The sequence below is a fragment of the Lutra lutra genome, chromosome 7 (assembly GCF_902655055.1).
Source record: "Lutra lutra chromosome 7, mLutLut1.2, whole genome shotgun sequence".
In the NCBI taxonomy this organism is placed as follows: domain Eukaryota; kingdom Metazoa; phylum Chordata; class Mammalia; order Carnivora; family Mustelidae; genus Lutra; species Lutra lutra.
Genome location: NC_062284.1, coordinates 132,727,577 through 132,746,742, shown reverse-complemented (window position 1 = coordinate 132,746,742; position 19,166 = coordinate 132,727,577). Strand labels below are relative to the sequence as shown.

General features: G+C 52.1%; 1 protein-coding gene across 5 annotated transcripts; it reads right to left on the bottom strand.

Annotated features, from left to right (window-relative positions):
* Positions 1-1,328: 1,328 nt before the first annotated feature.
* SYNDIG1L (synapse differentiation inducing 1 like) lies at positions 1,329-18,404 on the bottom strand. 5 transcript variants are annotated; one of them, XM_047739335.1, is made up of 4 exons: positions 18,056-18,404; positions 14,226-14,302; positions 2,822-3,510; positions 1,329-2,099 (listed from the first exon to the last, which is right to left on the bottom strand). In XM_047739335.1, the coding sequence occupies exons 3-4, from the start codon at positions 3,236-3,238 to the stop codon at positions 1,329-1,331; spliced, it is 1,188 nt and encodes a 395-aa protein (XP_047595291.1). In that variant the 5' UTR covers positions 3,239-3,510; positions 14,226-14,302; positions 18,056-18,404. The 5 variants fall into 5 exon arrangements, with proteins under 5 accessions (XP_047595291.1, XP_047595290.1, XP_047595287.1 ...); XM_047739336.1 differs by lacking the exon at positions 14,226-14,302 and having other exon boundaries at positions 1,538-1,780; positions 1,959-2,099; positions 2,822-3,299; XM_047739334.1 differs by lacking the exon at positions 14,226-14,302.
* Positions 18,405-19,166: the final 762 nt, after the last annotated feature.

The window sequence follows — 19,166 nt, the reverse complement described above, 5'->3', positions numbered from 1 at the left end:
GTCCGGGACACTAAGAGGCCCAGCGGGCACCCGGTGTTACAGAAATGTTTATTACAAGGATAAATATATACAACAATGGGATATTAAAACTGCTGATCCTGGGCCTGTGGGGCTTCAGGGGATGCAGGGAGTGGGAGGGGAGGGTGATGGGACCAGGTGGGTCAGTGGTGGATTCACAGGTCTGGGCTCTGGATGCAGCCTGGGAACGACTGGGTCCCCAGATCCAGCACAGTTGGGTCTTTTGCTTGAGCCTACACAGTCCTGCCCTCCTGGCTGCCTGGATGCTTCTAAAATTCTGGATGTTCCCTATTGGCTGGGGACGTTGAGAGTAGCTCTGGGTAGGGATGTCGGTGAAGAAAGCTGGCCAGGGGCTACCACTGACCCCCAGCATTCAGAAGTGAGAAGACATCACTGGTCTTTGAGACACATGCTGCCCAACCTCTTTCTCTGAGTGGGTGGAGCCCTCAGAAATGGCTGTAGTTTGGCTCTAGCCCAGATGCTCAAGGCAAAATCCAAACAGCTTGGAAGATTCCTGCCATGTCCCTGTTCATGAATACCAAGGGTTATGGGAAAACGAATTCCCTGGGAACATTTTCCTCATCCCTCTAGACCTTGCTCAAGGGACAGCTCTTCCAGGAAGCCTTCTGAGCACTGCTGGCTGCTCAGCAGCCATGTTAGTCCTGTATCCCTCCCCTCACTTATACTATGTCCCAGGGTCTCTCCTCATTGCTTTCTCAGAGGGCCGGATCCGGGACCCTATGCTTCTTGGCTGGTGGGCTGATGACACTCTCTCTCTCTGGGATGGCATTAGCTCAGGGCCACCCAGGAGGAGCCCCGAAGAGGATGATGGGGGTGGGGACTAGGGTTGGAGTGGAGAGGCCCATGTGGCCTGGCAGTGTTTCAGGACTTTGTCATCACATCTGCCTTTTGCTCCTATGCAAGGAAGTTCGGAGAACCTGCCTTCCTTGCACTTTACATGGCTGGCGCGCTTCTCTATCTACAATCTATGATGTCTCATAAACCCGTAGGGGAGAGCCAGAGAGAGCTAGGGGGCCCCTGTGTGTCTGTATATTTCCTTCTTGGTTGGCTGGGGTGTTGGCCTCAGCGGGCCAGAGAGTGGAGTTGGGGAAGCTCAGATAGTCCCCAGAGTGGAGATGCCTATTAGTGGGGAGAACTGAGTCAGATCCCCTGCCCGCAGGTGTCCTTTTCTCTTCCGGTAGCCTCCAGGTTTTTCTCTGCAGAAGAGGCTGGCCAAGCAGGGGAGTGGGCTGCTGGCAGGACAGGCGACCCTCTTGGGTGGGCAGAAGAGGCTGAGCTCCCGGCTAGCCTCAAGCCAGACGTAGGTCCTGCCTGGATGTCTTGGTGGGCAGCCCTACTCTCTCCTGCTTCCTGACATAGCCTGGGCTAGCGGGTGGTGGCCTTGGCTTTGCTCTGGGGCCGGGGGGCCAGGGACGAGAAGGGACAGCGGAGCCCTGCAGGTTGCAGCCTGGGAGGCCTCCCCCACAAGCTGGGGTGGCGGGTTGTCTTGAGGGGCCCTGGTGCTCCTGAAGGTCTGTGACCCCAAGTCCCATTGTCTCTTCAGACGGAGCCGGGGCGTCAGGATGCCAGGCCCTCCTGGCCACTAGCCATGGCCATTCTGGGACATGTAAGCCGCCAGCGCCACCACCACGGCCACATAGAGACCGGCGCCCACGGCGATGGAGAGTGTGGCCAGGAAGAGGGCCCTGCGGGAGGTGGTACTGGCCAGGCGGAAGTCTCCCTTGGAGATGGCCTTGCTGGTCTAGGGAGAGAGAGGCGCTGGTGAAAGGGGCATCCCCACCTCGGGCAACGTAGCCCCAGCCCACTGGGCTCCAACCCCCTCCTGCACAAAGGCCTCCCCATCCTCCCCCATCTTTGGTCAAGCCCTCCGGTGGAGGGAAGGGGCTGGAGCAGATGCCCTGTGCCCCTCTTGCTCTTACCCCCTGGGAGAAGTAGAAGGCAGCAATGCCCAGGGGCCAGAAGCAGCAGAGCATGGAGAAGATAGTAAGGCCCAGGTGGTCCCTGGGGGGCAGCGCCACGAAGTTGTCTTCACTTTCACTGTCCGTCGAGGTCATATCACTCTGCAAAACACAAGTGGGTTTTTGCAACCATAGCCAGGATCACGATGGCAAGCCTGTGGGGCCACGGGTAGTGTCGTCTGCTACGGCTGGAGTGACCGGGCTCCGTGCTTTCTACCCGAAGCCTTAACTGTGACCCACTGATTCCCTTCTTAGGAATTAGCACAAGCATACAGAGAAAGAACGCAAGTGTGTGCGTATAAGCACGTGCATCATCCGATAGTAATTGTGAAAGAAGGGGAGAGTCTCAGTGCCCAATGACCAGGAGATCAAGTTAAGAGTGATGGGAGAACGTACAATGGGACACCATGGAACCCTTAAAGATTGCCTTGTAGACAAATGTTAAATGACATGGAACCACACTGAAATATGTCGTCTAAAGAGAAGAATCTGGTGATAAAACAGTGTACAGCAAGATCTTTTGGGCAGAGTAGGGTGGGAGAAAGACATTGAATGGCAAATGACTAGAACATCATCTACTCAAATACTAATATTCTCTTCCAGGGGTTTTCTGTATTTTTAAATTACTTATATAATTAAGCAAACAAGATCAATAAATGCTATTAAAAAAATTCAGTCGCCAACCCAAGTGTGTGTTTCTCAAACCTGTGCCAAAGTACTTTTTCTCTGGTAACATACAGATTCTTGGGCCCCAAGCCAGGTTCACCGAATCTCAACCCTTAGAGCTTGGCCAGGGGATCTGCATTTTGAACACAGGCACTCACCTCCTCCTCCTCCTGGTTGTTCTCCTGGCCCTGCAGCTCCTCCTGAACCCCGTAGGACACCGTCTGGATGGTGATATCCTCTTCCTCTTGGTCCGCTTCTGTGGACCGCTCTGCGGGCCCAGCCTGGAGCTCCCTGTTCTCTGTGAAGCTGGTCTCACAGCTGCTTGCTCTGGGTTCCTTGACCTTGTCCCTCCCCAGGAGGCAGCTGGGCCTGTACCAGGCCTCCACGGCCAGCTGCAGGGACCCCGGGTCCAGGAGCTGGTGGGGGCGAGCGGAGCCAGCAGCACCCAGGAGGTAGGAGTAAAGCTTCTCTTGGCATGACCAGCTGGGCGAAGCCTCGCGGTAGGGGTAGGGGCCATGGAGCGGGGCGGGGCTCTGAGGCAGCAGAGGATTCTGCAGTTCGCTCAGACTCTCCATGGTTCTGGGCCAGCTCCGGGGAAGGGAGCCTGCGCCAGCGGAGCCGTCTTCAGAGAGCCTGCTGGGTGAGCAAGACAGACAGACGCTGAGACCTGGGTGTGCGGTGCGCGGCCGGAAATGTTTAAGAACACAGGCTTCCAGACCCTGCCTGTGGCATCAGCCAGCTGTGCGACCTTTTGCTGGCTCCTTCTCTTCTCAGGTGTCCTTTTCTTTGTCCACACAGTGGGCGCAGCAGCAGGACTTACCCCACAGAGCTGGCTCATTCGTCTAGCCTGCGAACACATAATGGTTGGCATCAGCTCCCTACCAGGCACTATGCAGGTGTTGGGGACACGGAGGCGAGAAAGCCCGGGAGCAGGGAGAGGCAGGAGGAGGCACATTGTCTCCACAGAGCTCATAGCGCTGAGGAAACCTTCCCTGAAGGACAGCAGGGGTATAAGAACGAGCAAGGGACAGATGGACGCAAAGGCACAGGGAAGGGTCTGACCCCGATGGCCGGAGAAAGAGGCCCAGCTGTCAAGGCAAAGGGAGGGGGAACACGTGTCCTGCAGAGGCCAGAGCAAGGATGGTCACTCTGAGAGCCTGGGAGAAGGCTGGTGCCTCTCAGGGTGGAGAGGGAGGGGTGAGCTGGGTGTGGGGTCAGGGCACATAGCCCTGTTTAGGCCTAAGGGGGCTTCAGGGGTCTTGGCAGGAGTGACAGGATGCGATTTGGGTCTGAAAGTCTTCCCGTGGCTGTGGGTGGGGAGTGGCTTGGAGAGGGCTGGGCTCACTGTGACACCTGTAGGGGGCTTTGCCACGGCTTCAGGTCAGCTGAGGACAACTGGAACTCAGTAGTGGGGAGATATTGACAAGAACTGGTAGCAGGTGGGAGATTGGGTTGAGGGAGGATTTGTTTGGGGGTTGGGTGGGACAGTGCTTAGCTCAGAGTCAGCACAGGGCAAGGGCTCACCGCCTTCCATTCCTCCCAGGGAAGGATGCTACTCCCCAGTTATAGTCTTAGGGGGATGAACCTTAAAATTATTTTTCCTCTAAGCAAATTGTGGCTTTGGGAAATCCTGGAGGTCTAAGGCAGGGCCTCCTGGGCACTGAAGTCTAGACTTGTACACCCCAGCTGGAAGCACAGATATGCTCATAGTCTAGTGTGTGGACGCCCTGTTGGGCTACCTCGTTCTCTTCAGCCAGTCCTGAGGACTTGGGAAGGGCACACAGTAGGTGCTCAGGGCTGGCTGAAGGAGGGAAAGGCAGCCTGTGAGTGTGTGTACCACAAAACTACACACACTCTGCGGTGTGGCAGATAGAAATGGGATGTGGAGAGAGGAAAGGGGCAGGCCAGGTGGCCCCAGGGACCCAGCACTCTCCTTCCCAGGTCCATAGTAGTTGAAGGGTGACAGAGTCATGTCTTGCCCTGGATTGGTAATCTGAAGATCGGAGAGTGGGTCCTGCCCTTGGTACTTTGGGAAAATAATCATGGCCTTCTGGGTTTCCCCAGCTGTAAAATACAGACGATAATTCCAGCCCAACAAGGTTGTTCTGAGGATCAGGAGATGGCCGAGACGCCTTTGCAGATTATAAGTGGGAGGGGCAGCTGCACTTACTTCTGGGCTTCAGTCTCTACTTGTCCAGGGTCATTTCTGGCCCGATGGTAAAGGGAAAAGCATGGGGAGGGATTTTGGCCCCCAGGGATGGGTTTGTCTCGGCCCTCTCCCCAGTCCCACACCCCATCAAGAATCCACAGCCAGAGGCTGGCCATTTCTCTTTCTGCCCCAAGAGAAGTGGCTGGATTCCAGAAAGCTGGTTTTTGGGAAACTTGCAGACAGAGGAGGGCCCCAGGAATAATGGGGAGTGGGACAGAGGGATGGGTGGGGAGGACCAGGCAAGACTGGAGAGGCCCATTGAGGGTGAGTTCATGGGGGTGGGCAGGGTCCCCTGGCTGGCCTGCTAGGAGGGAGGATGGAGTCAAAGGATCAAGAGGAGGCTGCCCAGGCCTCAGAGGCTCAGAGCCCTGACAGCAGTGGCCTCCGGGGCTGGGGCTCCAAGAATGTCTAACAGAATCATGGAAGAACCCAAAGAAGGGCTTGGGGCCCAAATGCCCAACTCTTCCCCCAGGGGGCAAGGTGGGGCTGGAGACGTTGGGCTGTGCTGCACTTGGGGGCTGCGTGTGTGAAGCAGTGACACGTCCTTCCTAGGCTGTCACCGAGCTGTGGCAGGAGTTTCTCCGCAGGCGCAGACTGGACATCCGTTCTCGGGAGGGGTGGAGCTCACACACGCAATGACTTCACTCCTTCTCCCTCCTCCTTCCTCTTGGCAGGGGTCAAACATGCAGGGAGCCCCAGGGACTACAGTGATGTGCCTGAGCTCCTCTGGGCAGATTCCCAGGAGGCCTGGTCTCTTCTGACCCCCGAGGGCAGCTTTTGAGTTCCTGTCCCAGCCTCCCCCATCCCTTCCAGCGGATGTGACTCAAAGATATGCTGTCGAAGGGCCTGTGACCCTAAGTGTCATGGGTCTGGGAGTCAGGTATACTGGGGTTCCATTCCTCACCCATCCCCATGAGCTCTCTGATCTGGCACCTCCATTTCCGTATCAGGAATAAGAGGGGTCGGACGAAATGGTCACCGATGTCGATGGTGGCACTAGCACTCCATGATCCCACAGCCTCAAGGAGCCCCACAGAAGTCAACTCCCCCTCCACTTGCTGCCATCCAGAGTCAGGGATAGATGAGCCTGCTCAGAACCCATTGAGGAACGACTTTCCCGTCATGGCCCCTCGAGCACCGTGAGTGAGGCAAAGGGAAGGCAAGGCATCTCCTGGTCCGAGGGACAGTGGAGCCATGACATCATCCCATGGCTTCCCAACTCCCCCTTGGCTGCCACAGTCTGGCCCTGCCCTCCACCTCACCCACCCTACGGGATTCTAGGACAGGGCTCCCAAAGCCTCCCTAGCCGCTCCTCCAACTGGTCTTAATTAATGTCCCCTCTGCTGATAGACCCAAGGGTCCTTGTCACCATCTCTGTAGCCAGAGGTATATAGGGGCCTTTCAGCGGGGTGCGGTGGGAAAGACCAGCCACAGGGCCCTCCAAGCAGACTAACGCATCAAAGTCACCCCTGCCTTATGCCTTGAAGGGGGGCTAGGAGGCCTTGGCCAGTGTCCTGTCCAATTCCCTAGAAGGAAAAGAGGGGCACTCGTGGCCAGGAATCAGGCCCCAGAACTCTGGAGACCTGGAAGCTCATTTGCAGGGCGCTGTCCAGGGCAGGTGGGGGCAGCCGGGTCCCCGCTCGTCCCCCTGCTCTTGCCAGCCATCCTCTCTTGGTCAAAGTGGACTCAGCCGAGCTACTGAAATCCGGCCTCCCAGCCTTTCCCGGATTACACTCCCCTCCACTGCACTCCGATTGTGCCTTCGGCAGGGTTTCCCAGCTTCCTGCACAAAGACATATGATCCTGGGTTTCCACAATAGGGACAGACTGAAAGCCACCCGAATGCCCAACAATGAGGGGCAAGTAAAATAAATTATGGTACAGCAATCTGGTGGTACAATGCCTTCGAACGAGTTTACAAAGAGGAATGACATGAGAAAAATGCTCCTTGCAGCTTGAGTGAGAGGGAAGAAAAGAAAGCGGTTCGGGCACATAATCTAACTCCGCCAAAACGTCCGCAGTGATTATCGCCAGTGGTGGCTGCACAGGTGCTTTTCATTTTCCTTTTTATACCGTGCCCCCCACCCCCATTTCCATATTTATTTTACATTGAGCATGTACTTCTTCTAAAGCAGAAAAAAAAAATTAAGTGCATAGATTTCTTCTGAGCCAAATTATCTAAAATTGGTTTTAAGCCTTTCCAGGCTTGGGGGTTCCTTCTGGGTTTAAAGGCTGAGCATCAAAGCCCACCGTGACACTGACAGACAGACAGACACACATATGCTCACATGTCCCTCCACTTCAATAAATCAACCAAGTTCTGGGCTCCAGTCCCTCCTCACAGTCCAGCCAAGGGTCACAGTTCTCGAGTAGGTCACGTTTGAGAGCACATCACGCCCCATAACCGGCTAAAGCCACATGAGAGTCCGCCAAGCTGATCCTGGGGATCCAGCACTGAGTGCTGGCCAGAAGGAAGGGGTAGCAGGTCCCCCAGGCCCAGGCTCCTCTGTTCTTAGCCTGGCCTGACATTTTGGCCTGTTGGTTAGGGCTGCCTCTCTCTATTCCCTGAAGTAAGAGACCAGAGTTCAAAGCAGAGACATTTTCATCTCCACTGCTGCCTGGTCTCACCTGGGCTGTGAGTGTCTGCTGTCTGTGCTGTACTGGGCGCCTGTCTCCTTGCTGGTGAGCATGTGTGTGTGTGTGTGTGTGTGTGCCCACACACGTGCACATATGTGCACACTGCTCCAGAGGGAAGACAAGAGATGTCTGGGATTCTGAAGCTCAGGAGATTGCTCCAGATCGTGCAGCTGGAGAGGGAGGAGAGGGAGAGGTAGATCTGGGAGGCCACAGCCCCTGGCTGTTTCCTTTTGAGCTGAGAACTGAGCCTGGCCCAGAGGTTTCCTACTTCCTGATTTAGAGATGGAGAGCACACTGCCACCTCCAGAGCCTGGACAGGAAGCCGTCCGGGAATTACAGCCTCCCACTGGAGTCTGACTGTTCTGGAGTCCAGTCCCATAGTATCATATCAGTTTGCTTATTTATAAAGTATATGGAAGGGTAGAAGGGGTTGATTTTTAACAGCTCAGCTCCACATGACCCTGGGATTCTCCTGGGAGAAGAAGAACAATAATTTAACATTTACTGAGCCAGGCGCTGCCCAGCTCTACACGCTCATCTGACGCTGTAGTTTCTTGTGGGGGAGTCGCAGGAGGGAGGGGCTTCCTCTTCTAGCCACGGCAGACTAACCCGTGTCGTACTAAACTGCCTAGAACCGTTAGAAAAACTAGGGAACGATAGGAAGGCATAAAAAATCACCATGGAAGCAAAATCCCAGAGGAAGGAGAAACCCTCTGAGGTGAGGCTGACCCTTGGCTCACTTTAGCTGTATCAGAGGCTGGGGAGGAAAACGGGAGATCAGGGCCTATTAAGGAGGGCCCCCAGGAAACACCCCTGGTTTTCAACTGGGACCTCTTCAGGGATATCCCCAAGGAGCAGGAGCCAACCAGCAACAGCCCAGTCCTCGCAGGCACAGAAACCAGGCTTCGAATCAGCTCCATCTTAATGGGATTAAGGTGATCTGCCCGAAGCCTCACTGCCGGCCAGAAGCTCAACTGGTCCGGGGCCTCGGGGCTCAGTCATTAGCCTGTGCTGACAGCACCTGCATTGTTAGCCCAGACTGCTGGGTTCCATCCTCACAGCAGATGGCTCTGAGATGACCCTGACAATTTACATCTCTAACAAGTTCCCGGGTGGTAGTGATGCCACTGGTCCAGGGACCACACTTTAAGAACCCTGCTCTAATCATCACTGAAAGAAGAGTTAAAAAAAAAAAAAAAGTAACCAGTAAGCTAATAGATGCAGACTATGAAATAATAAGAATACTTGTTTTATCCAAATGGGGTAAGATTTTAAAAGGAATATAGAACCGGTGAGACAAATAAAAAACAAATAGTAGGATGTAAGACTTACATGCAACTATATCAGTAATCATATTGAATGTAAATGGAATAAAATTGCCATAAAGAACAGAGATAGTCCACTGTGTATTACTCTATTTAGATGAAATTCTAGAAGACTCAGTAGCTGCTAAGAGCTGGGAGTAGGGGTAAGGGATTGGCTGCTAAGCGCCCCGAGGACTTTTTTCAGAGAGACAGAGCGGTTCTGTATCTTGATTGTGGTGTGGTTACGTGACTGTGAGCGTTTCACAGAACTCACTAAATTGTGTACTTAAAATTAATGCCTTTCGTTATGTGCCAAAGCCGATTTAAAAAAAAAAAAAAAGGTTGGATCTTTAAAACAACAGAAGCCAATTACATGCTGCTTATAAGCAATTCACCTTAACTATAAAAATGCACAAAAGCTCAAAGTGAATGAATGAGGGGCACCTGGCTGGCTCAGCTGGTACAGCCTGAGACTCTCGATCTCGGGTTGTGAGTTTAAAGCCCCACGTATAGAGATTACTTAAAAATAAAATCTTAAAAAAAATTCTTATCACTTAAAAAAAATACCCAAAGTAAAAGAATGAAATAATAATAGCTCCTCACATGAATTAAGTTCTTACTATGCTCCAGGCATGATTCTCCTTGTGACAAATTCTCTCATTTGATTCTTACAGTAGCCTACAGTATCCCTATGAAGTCTATGTCCCCATTTTACAGATAATGACACTGGAGCATGAGAAAGTTACAAGTGCCCAAAGGCACCCAGCTGGTGAGTGGTGAGCTGGACACACACCCTAGAAGCCAGACTCCAGAGTCACTGGGAGCTAGGGTCCCTATGTGTCTGCTCCCATTTATTGAGTGCTTACTTTGTCCTGACCGTCGTGTCAACTGCTCTAAATGCAGTGTCTCACTCAAGCCAACCTCTTTCACATGGCGGTGGGCAGGGGAGGGGGCTGCAGCTCACAGAGGTTAAATAGGTTTCCTGAGGTCACACAGCTGGAGAGTGGCAGAGCCCCATTGGACCCAGGTCTGTCTGACCGTAGCTTCTCCTGGCCGGAAGGCACCAGGTTCTCAGGCTGGCTGCAGGGGTGGGGGCCTGGAGTTGGTTTGTTGTGTGTGCTACCAGTGGGCTCTGAAGTGCTTGGGAAGATGCCTTGTACACGCTTAAAAGGAGGTCAAAGGGACAATGCAGTGTGTGGCCCAGAGTTCGAGCACATCCTTGGGATGGGACCCCATGGACTAATAACAGCACGGATTTACTGCGGCCCCGCGTGAACAAACCAGGTGCTTCATCGGCTTTATCTCAAAACTCTACAATGACCGGTGGAGCTGGCTGCTGATTATTATTTCCCATTTTTTAGATGAAGAAACTGAGGCTCAGAAAGGTCAAGTAACTTGTCCAGGATTCAAGCATGATGGGGACTGGAATTGAACCTAAGTTTAATTGAATCCATAGCTGGGGCTCACACTACACATTTCAGAGCCTACCTGCGTGCAGAGGGGAGTGATGAGCGGTGTGGGTGTGACAATGCCAAGGATCTTGTCTTGAGTAGGTTGAGATTGAGGCCTCAGTGAAGCGAACGGGAAATGGAAGCTTTACGAAAAGATAAGGAGATTTGGGGTGGTTTAGCAACCCAGGGGTGGCTGCCTAGAAAACCTCCAGGTCTGGATTCATAGACATGCAGAGCCATGGCAAGGACCCTCAGCTCCTGACCACTATCTCTCAGTGAGCAAGAATGATGGCGTCTAAACCGGAAAGATGAAAGCAAGATCTTCTCGGTAAGGCAGAGGATTAAATATAAATGATAAAAGCCAGGGAAAAGGTGAAATCTTTAAAACTAGGCGCCAGGTCACCCCCTCGTCAGATACTAAGTAAACCACTCTGCAAACAGGGGAGCGCTGTGACTATGGTGGCTGTTTATAGACGGCTTGAGGCTGGATTTGATGATCTCTGGTCCAGCGTCATGGCCGCGGCTTATGGCACATCTGACAATGAAGAGAGGAAGCCAGGGCTCAGGGGCAGGGAGCTGGGAGAGCCTGGCAGAGTCAGAGTCGAGGGAAAAATGAGAACTTGGCCTTCTTTGCTTCAGTTTGCCTCTTCAGGAAGCTAACACAATTGATTCTCTTTTCTCCTCTGCCTTCCACTGCTCCTAACCCCCGATCTTTCCTAATGGCACTTAAACGTATCATAGTCTTTCTCGGTTAAAAAAGAAATCGGTTGTGATGATTGTGAAACCCAGTTATAAGTACTCTGATGCTTCTCCCTTCGAGAGGTGGTGGTGGGGGGCGTCTGCGTGCCTCCTCTCTAATCTGAGTGGGCTTGTGACAGTTGCGTCAACCACAAAGCGCAGCAGAAGGGATGCTGGGTGACTTCAGAGGCCAGGTTATAAAAGGCCACGCAGCTTCCATTTCCCCTTGCTCGCTGTCACACTCACTCTCCGAACCCCAAGCCACCCTGTATGTAGCTGGACTTTTCTGAAGTTGTCACGCTGGAGAGGCCATGTGCGTAGAAGCTCTGGGTGATGGAACCTACGATCCTAGCCTTCCAGTCATGCCAAGATGTCAGACATGAGAGTGAAGCCATCTTGGACTCCTGAAACCAGCCCATCTGTCAGCCGGATACCACCAGGGGACCTCTGTCCATGCGCATGGAGTGCAGTAATCACACTGCTCAACCCTGCATGAATTGCTGGCCCTCAAGTTCATGAGGTATAATAAAATGTCTTTAGTTAAAAAAAAAAAGATTGTCCTGGGGCGCCTGGTGGCTCAGTGGGTTAAAGCCTCTGCCTTCGGCTCAGGTCATGATCCCAGGGTCCGGGATCGAGCCCCACATTGGGCTCTCTGCTCAGCAGGGAGCCTGCTTCCCTTCTTCTCTCTCTCTGCCTGCCTCTCTGCCTACTTGTGATCTCTGTCTGTCAAATAAATAAAATCTTAAAAAAAATTGTCCTTAGTTTTAGCCTAACTTTGGGAGGCAGTTAGGCAGCAACAGATACCTGGAACATCTTTCTTTAGCGCCATTTCCCTCCTATGGCTCCTGCTCTCTCTCTCCTTCACCTTACAGCTTCTCAGAAGCATCGTCTCCGCTCACATCGGAAACCTTTGGCTCTCAGCTCAGAAGTCAGTTCCTCAGGATTTCGGCTCCTTGGTTATCTGCTCTCCAGGCTCCAGCTCCTCCTCTCGGAGAGTTTATCACAGTCACTATTTCTGTTTGTGAGATTTGTTGATAAGCACCTATCTCCCTCTCCAGACGGGGAGCTTCAAGAGGGTGGGGAATGTGTCTTCCTCATCCCTGCAACCCCTGACGTGGCATATAGTAGGCACTCAGGAAACTGTGGATCTCATGAATAAATGGGTGAGTTAGTGCATGAGGGGGGCTAGGTGTGCTAAGTTTCCCCCATGAGAAAGTACTTTCTAGGATCTGCGATGGATGGAGCGTGTCTGCACAATTTCTGGAGCAGTTACCTCAGACCAACTCTTGGGATGCAAGAATAAATAAGAAATTTTACCCACTTTGAGGAGGAATATAGAGTAGGAAAAATGAAATTTCAGTACAATGGGGTAAGGTGTGCTATAAGCGCAACGGAGAGCTGGGGGTGCCCCAATAAAGGTCTCCTATCCTGGGACTGGAGTGGAGGCAATGGCAGGAACTAAGAAGAGGCTCGCAGAGCAGGTGACATCTGAATTGAATCTTGAAGGACAGATCTGAGCCATCCAGGTGAGACAGCTCGGGGAGGAATTTCCAGGTGAGGAAGCATCATGGAAACAATGAATGAGGTGGCGGAATGGAGGGGAAGCCAGCATGGTCTGGTATTGATGGAATGAGGCAGGCGAGGTGGGAAGGCCTTCTATTCTATGCAGAGAAGCTTTCTTCTGCGGGAAGTGAGGAGGCAAATAAGAACCGTAGCCAGGCATTGACATGGTCACACCTGGGTTTTAGAGTGCTCTGGCTGGCCTCGATGAAGAGGAAGGATGCGAGGTGAGTGAGAATGGAGGCTAGGAGACCTGTGAAGAGACCACTATAAAAGTTCAGGCAGGAGAACATGAGGACCTGACCTGATTTGGGGCAAAATGGATGGAGAGGAAGAGTCATATCTGAGGAGGAGTCAGGAGGCTGAACAAACAGGACTTTGTGGCTAACTGGAAGTGAGAGAGAGAGAGGAGCCAGAAGTTAGGGAGAGAGAGGAGCTGAGATTGACTCCCAGGCTTCTGGCTTTGTCAGCTAAGTAGAAGGTGTTGCCACCAGTTGAGACAGAAAATCCAGAGGGGAGGCTGCTGGTTCAGGAACACAACCTGAGCACAGATGACCACTTCTTTTCCATTTTAAGGGTTTAATAAAATGATGGGCATATATTTTTTAAAGAATGAAATCATAACAGAATTGGAAAACAACAAAGAATGTTATCAGCGGACCAGAAGCACTGAGGAATTTCTGGGAGATAAAGAGCAAATGAAATTCCTTGGCGAAGAAATCAGCACAGAGGCACCTGCGGCCCCGAACAGAATAAGTAAGAATGAGTCTCATTTAAGGAGAAGGTCTGTTAGGGAAACAAACTCACCCAACTTCAGAGGAAGACCGCACCAGCTGCCTGTGCTTGTCAATACCTTCCGTTATTTGTAAGTCTGACAGGACATTAAAGGACAGGGAAGAACAAGTATATGAAAACAGAAGAGAAGGATTAAATATACAAATAGAGCAAGCGACTCAATAAGATCTAAATCATTCAAGTTATAGAAAAGATCTTTAAAATTTTTTCAATTTATGTCTCTGAGAGGAAAAAAAGAGGACCTCACATCCATAAAATGAGAGCAGACTTCTATGAAAAAGGAACAAAGAACAGGACAGTATTTTGGAAAATGGAAACAACTGCCTAAATTATCGAAAATTTAACGGAGTGGGACGCCTCCTTGCTCAGTCGGAAAAGCATGTGACTCTTGATCTTGGGGCCATGAGTTCGAGCTCCATGTTGAGTGTAGAGATTACTTAAGTAAATGTAACTTAAAAAAATTTAATGGAGAGACTGGATAACAGAACGGACAGACTTAGAGACTAACTTTTTCATGTGAAATAAAAAGTTAATGAACTTCCCCAAGACACAGAGCAAAAAGACAAAAAGATGGAGCATAGGCAAGAAAGGTGAGAAGGAGGAGAGTCCTATAGGTCCAACAACCACCTAACAGGAATTTCAGAAAGACACAACAGAGAGACTGGATAAGAGTAACAATGAAAGGAATAGAAAGAGGAAGTGTTTCCTGAGCTGGAAAAAAAAAAAAAAAAGAATATTTAGATTGAAAAGGCCCACCAAGTACCAACCTAGTAAAATGAAACACACACCCTCCAGAAGGAAGAGCAGGATGGGAAGAAGTGGAAGGGGGTCTTAGAGTGCTGTTGGGATGTTGGAGCGGAAACTCTACCTGGCAATTAGATGTATGCAGTTGAAACCCTGGGTCATGGTCAGGGCTGGAGGGAGACTTGAGAATTGTCAAAGGACCTACGAAGAAGAACAGAGGAGAGAAGAGGGTGAAGGAGAGATAAAAGAGCCAGAACATTTCTCAGCTCCTAGGGGAGGCTTCCTAAGGCACTTCCAGGGAACATCAGTCTGCCTTTTTTAGTATCTGCTGCCACCCTGGGCTCCCATGGGCTGAACCAGCCTCTCCCTCAGAATGTAATCCATTGGGCTGGGGATGGGTTTGTAGCTGACAAAGGTGAAAATTGCTGGGAGGATTGGGAGAGTGGCACCACTCCTCAAATTAGTCCATTTTCAGACAGAAATTGAATCTTTATTCTTGCTGAAACAACCTGTCTCTTTACCGAAGCAGCTCGTTCCCAACCACTTAGAAGCAAACAGTGTATCTAATGGCGGAAGATAACACACCTAATGGAGAGGTAGAGCCTCAGATCCTCGCTCCCTGCTCTGTTTGCTTGGGGGAGGGGGTGGTGGGTGTTGGTGGCAGCTGCAGGCAGGAGGGAGAGGAGAGAATAAGGGAGGAGTAAAGAGAAGAGAGAACCTGAGTACAAAGAATGGGGATGAGATCAGTCCCTACCTTGTAGCAGAGGGGACCCTGCTGCAGGCAAGATGCCCACCAAGCCCCTGAGAAGAAAAGGGGGTTAGAAAATGCCAACGGTTTAGAGAACTGGGATGTTTCTTCTACTTTCTCCCGGGAATGGTGTTACTTCGGGACTGCAAGTCCCTCTAGGACAAAAGATGAATTAGCCTTTGAACTTGAAGGTAATTAATACTGTGCAGATGTCTCTAGATATTATCTTATTCTCTGCCTCTGTCATTTTGTATGTGAAGGGGAAGGGACTTGCATGTATGTATTTCAGTGTTTCAGGCTCACGCGCGCGTGCATGCACACAGACACGTACACAGAGATGTCATTTCTTAATGACCATGTGACAGGTATCTCTTCCTCTTCCTTAGATCCCCACTTACCCCTAGCCCCAGATAACCAAGATCACCTAATCACATGCCAGGGTTGAATCTCTTCTTCCCTTCAAGGCATTGCAGAGGGGGTCAGAGTAGGAGACTCAGCAGGGAGCCAGCAGGAGGGGAACACAAGGAGTAGTCAGTGGGTAGTTCTCCCTTGTTGAGAGAGGAACCAGATGTGTGTGTCTGGCTTACCAGAGACCTCCTGCACTCTGACAGCTCAGGGGGTGGGGTATCTACCCAAATAGCTTTGGAAGGTGGGGTGGCGCATTGTTCTAGCCCCAGCAGGAGGCCAGCACCCCCACAGACCAATCTTGCAGAAAATAAAGCCCCTTTCTATGCTTGCTGCGATGTCGCTGCTCTCACTTTGTTATAAGGGTTAGTGATTGTCCATTAACTCTGGAGGGCTGATTTTTGCCAGTGCTGCACCAACAGCTGGGAGCCGGAAAGTGCTGACATGAGGAAGGGGGGACGTGGCAGTCGTTCCCCCGACCCTGGTTGGGCGCTTGCAGGGTAAGTCAGGGAGGTCAGCAGCATGGCTAACTCAGCTTTAACCAAGTGCCAATTAGCTAAGGTTTTTCTGAATATTGGCTGGGCCTGCCACAGTTGAGGAAAATTATTGTCAGGGAAGCTCATTTTGTTTTTCTATAAAAAAAGCTCTCCCCAGAGATGGATCTTTCCTGACTGTCCCCTCCTCCAGTCTTCTTAGGAGAGGGGATCCAGCCAGGCAGGGTTCCTGGGAGGAGATGGCCACAATTTGGGTGTCTGGCCTTTGGCTACTCACAAGGGATGTTGGGAGGGGGGGCGTGCTTTCCTGGCCTCTTGGCCTGGACGCATCGGCCCTCTGGCCCAGCAACTCTATACACATCCATGGCTTTCCCAGGGAAATAAGAGGGGGAGGATCTTAAGGAAACATTAGAAATAGAGAAGGCTTTTTCAGATTCCTACTGCACCCTTCCACTCCATTCATAAAATCCAGTTCTTTGCTGAAAGGACATTAACTTACTCTGAAAACAGGTTAATGAAGCTGGTATGCTGTTCAAGAACCGAGGGATCTGTAGTCTCAGGATGGCCCTCAGAGAGCCTCACGGAACATCAGGAATATTAGAACTTGTCTAGTCCAACCCTCTTTTACAGATGAGAAAACGGAAGCCTATAGAGGGGAAGGGGTCTGTCTGAGTCAGTGGCGGATCTGGGGTCAGAATATAGGGCTCCCGACTTCCAGTCAAATGCTTTTATTTGGAGATATTTTAACACTCTAATCTCTTATTTTGCACCCAAAATAAGGGTCCTTACTATCTTCCAGGTGCTATGGGGGAGGGGAGGTGTGCAAGGAGGCAAAGAGATGAAAACAACACAATCCTTGCCTTCAAGGATCTGTTCCCCTAGACCTGTGATTCTTGGGGGGAAAAACAACAACAACAACAACAACAACAAAACACCAGAACTGTGAGTCAGACTCTCACCCTATATTATCTTCTATAGGTGATGATGAAAGAGAAGCGGGGAGGGAAACCTTTTGGCTCCAAGATTTATAAGTTGGGTTTAACTGGCTGCGACCCCAGGGAGGCCAAGGACAAAGGAAGCCATTGCTTGCCTGGGAGAAAAGGGGGTAGGGGTTACAATGATCAGGTCACTGCCAGCAGGCCTGGCTGGTGATGGGAACAGTGACAGCAGCTCACACTGGCATGGCGATGTACAGATGACAAGCCTTCAATAGGTACATTCTTTCATTGAGTGCCGAGATAGTTCGGGAGAGGAGCACAGCAGCTACATTAACCCCATTTTACGGATGAGGAAACTGAGGCTCAGAGAGTTCAGGTAACTGGCCTCAAGCTGATACATGATAGCGCCCAGCCAAGGACTTCCTAGTCTAATGCTCTTTCTATCACCAGGAGTGGTGGGGTGGTGGGGAAGTTGTGCTGGTTGAAAAGATGGGGAGAAAGCAGTGGTCAGCATGCTGATAGGCCGATCTTCCTCTATGCAGTTTTATTTTGATCACTACATTCTGCCACTCAGAGAACTCTGCTCTGAAGAATTGGAAGCACTTTGCAGGCCTGAATGAGCTCATTCAGCACACTCTTGCCAGAAAGAGGGAGGACTTCAAATGGAGGCTCTGTCTAGGGCAGACCAGCATTTAGGCACAGAATAGAAAACAAAGCTCAGGTTCCCCCACTCTTTGCCCTCATGCACCAAGCAGTATAATGCAAAACCAGCCTCCTTCCATTAGAGTCAAGAGGGCCACGGAAAAAAATGAAGGTATTTTCTGGTATCTCCTTCCTTCCCTGGAGAAATGGGTTAATCAGTCCTAGGGGCTTGGATCATCCTTGGCCCAAGGGCCATTTCCAGGGTGAAGAAATCTTGAGGGTGGATCAGGGGTGGGAGGAAGACCACAGCCACTCCAGTCACCCTAAATGAGCAGGTTGGGGAAGAGAGGGATCCTTAGCGAAGCTGGCTCAGATTTCCCTAGTGAGCAAAACCATGGTGGGGACAGGGGCACTGGAGTCCCGGACACTCTTCTTTGTGGGCAGAGTGTCTAAGAGCTCCCTCAGGTTGGGGTCAAGGCCTGGTGGTGTGGGGTCAGGGTGCCCAGGTGCCTACCTGGGCCCCAGTCCCTCAGGTCACTCCCAGCATCCCCAGCGTGTAGGGTGAGGGGTAGGGATAGACTTGGGGCTATCTCTGCGGGAGCGCCAGATGCAGTCAGTAGGGAGGCTGAACCCCCTTCCCTGAGAGAGGTCCCACTACCATCCCCAGCTCTATCCAGCCTCAGCGCCTAGCTCTGGGTTCCCGCTGCGCCCCCAGACGGCCCCTTACCTGTCCCGCCGAGGACGGTCCCGCCTCCTCCGCGGGGCTCGGGGGCCCAGCATGGGCCGGTGAACGACGGCGCCCCCGCCTTGCGGCCGCGATGGAAATCCCAGGAGGGTGCCTCTGCTCCCGGCCCCGGGTCCCTGCCGCCGCCGCAGCCGCCGCCGCTTCAGCACCGCGGACAGCTCCCGCCCGCCGCCCGCCGCCGCCGCCTGCCCCGCCCGGCGCGATCCCGGGAGCCCCGCATCCTGGCCCGGCCCCGCAGCCGCCACGCAGCCCTCAGCCCGGCCCGAGGCGGCTCCGCTCCGACTTGGGAGAGCAGCGAGGAGGATCCCCCTCCTCCCTGCCTCCCGCCGCCGCCGCCTCTTTCTCCCCTCCGTGCTCCCTTCCACGCTCCGGAATCAGCCCACCAGGCACTCCGGACCCAGCTCCGGGGCGGGGCGGGGCGAGGCGGGGCGGGAAGTCAGGGGAGCCCAGAGGAGGCGGTGGAGCGAGGGGCGCGCAGTTGGAAGGGCTCTCTGCTTCCAGGAGCCTAGCTCCCTTTCCCAGCCCTTCTCCTTACCCGACTTCCCCCTTCTCCCAGAAGCAATGGGCGGCCCTCGGGCTTCTTGAAGTATTTTGAAGCCTCTAGGTGCCCAAGCCCTGAGTTTTAATATTAAGCTAAAAAGAAAAAAAAAACCCAAGCAAACAAAAAGCATTTATTGAGCGCCTACTATATACCAGACCCCCTGCCAGGTTTTTATGTTTTCAAGCAATATGATCTCGTTTAATTTTCTTAACAGTTCTATGAGGCAATATAATCCGCCCCCTCACTCCCTCACCACCCCCCTCCATTTTACACATGAAGACGCTGGGTTCAGAGATTTAAATCTCCTGATTTGGAGACAACCGTGCTCTGCTGGCAAGTGCACAGGCTTTAAAGACCATGGGCCCAAGATTTGGTCCTAGTGTCCCACTTACTAACTGTATAACCTTGAACAAGTGAACCTCTGGAAACCTTGGGTTTTTCTCATCTGCAAAGGGGGAGCTGTATCCACAGAGGGGTCATATGAGGACAAAGTGAGATGACATATGTGACACACTGGTCCCAAATATGCCCTCAGTTGGTGTGCATTCCCCT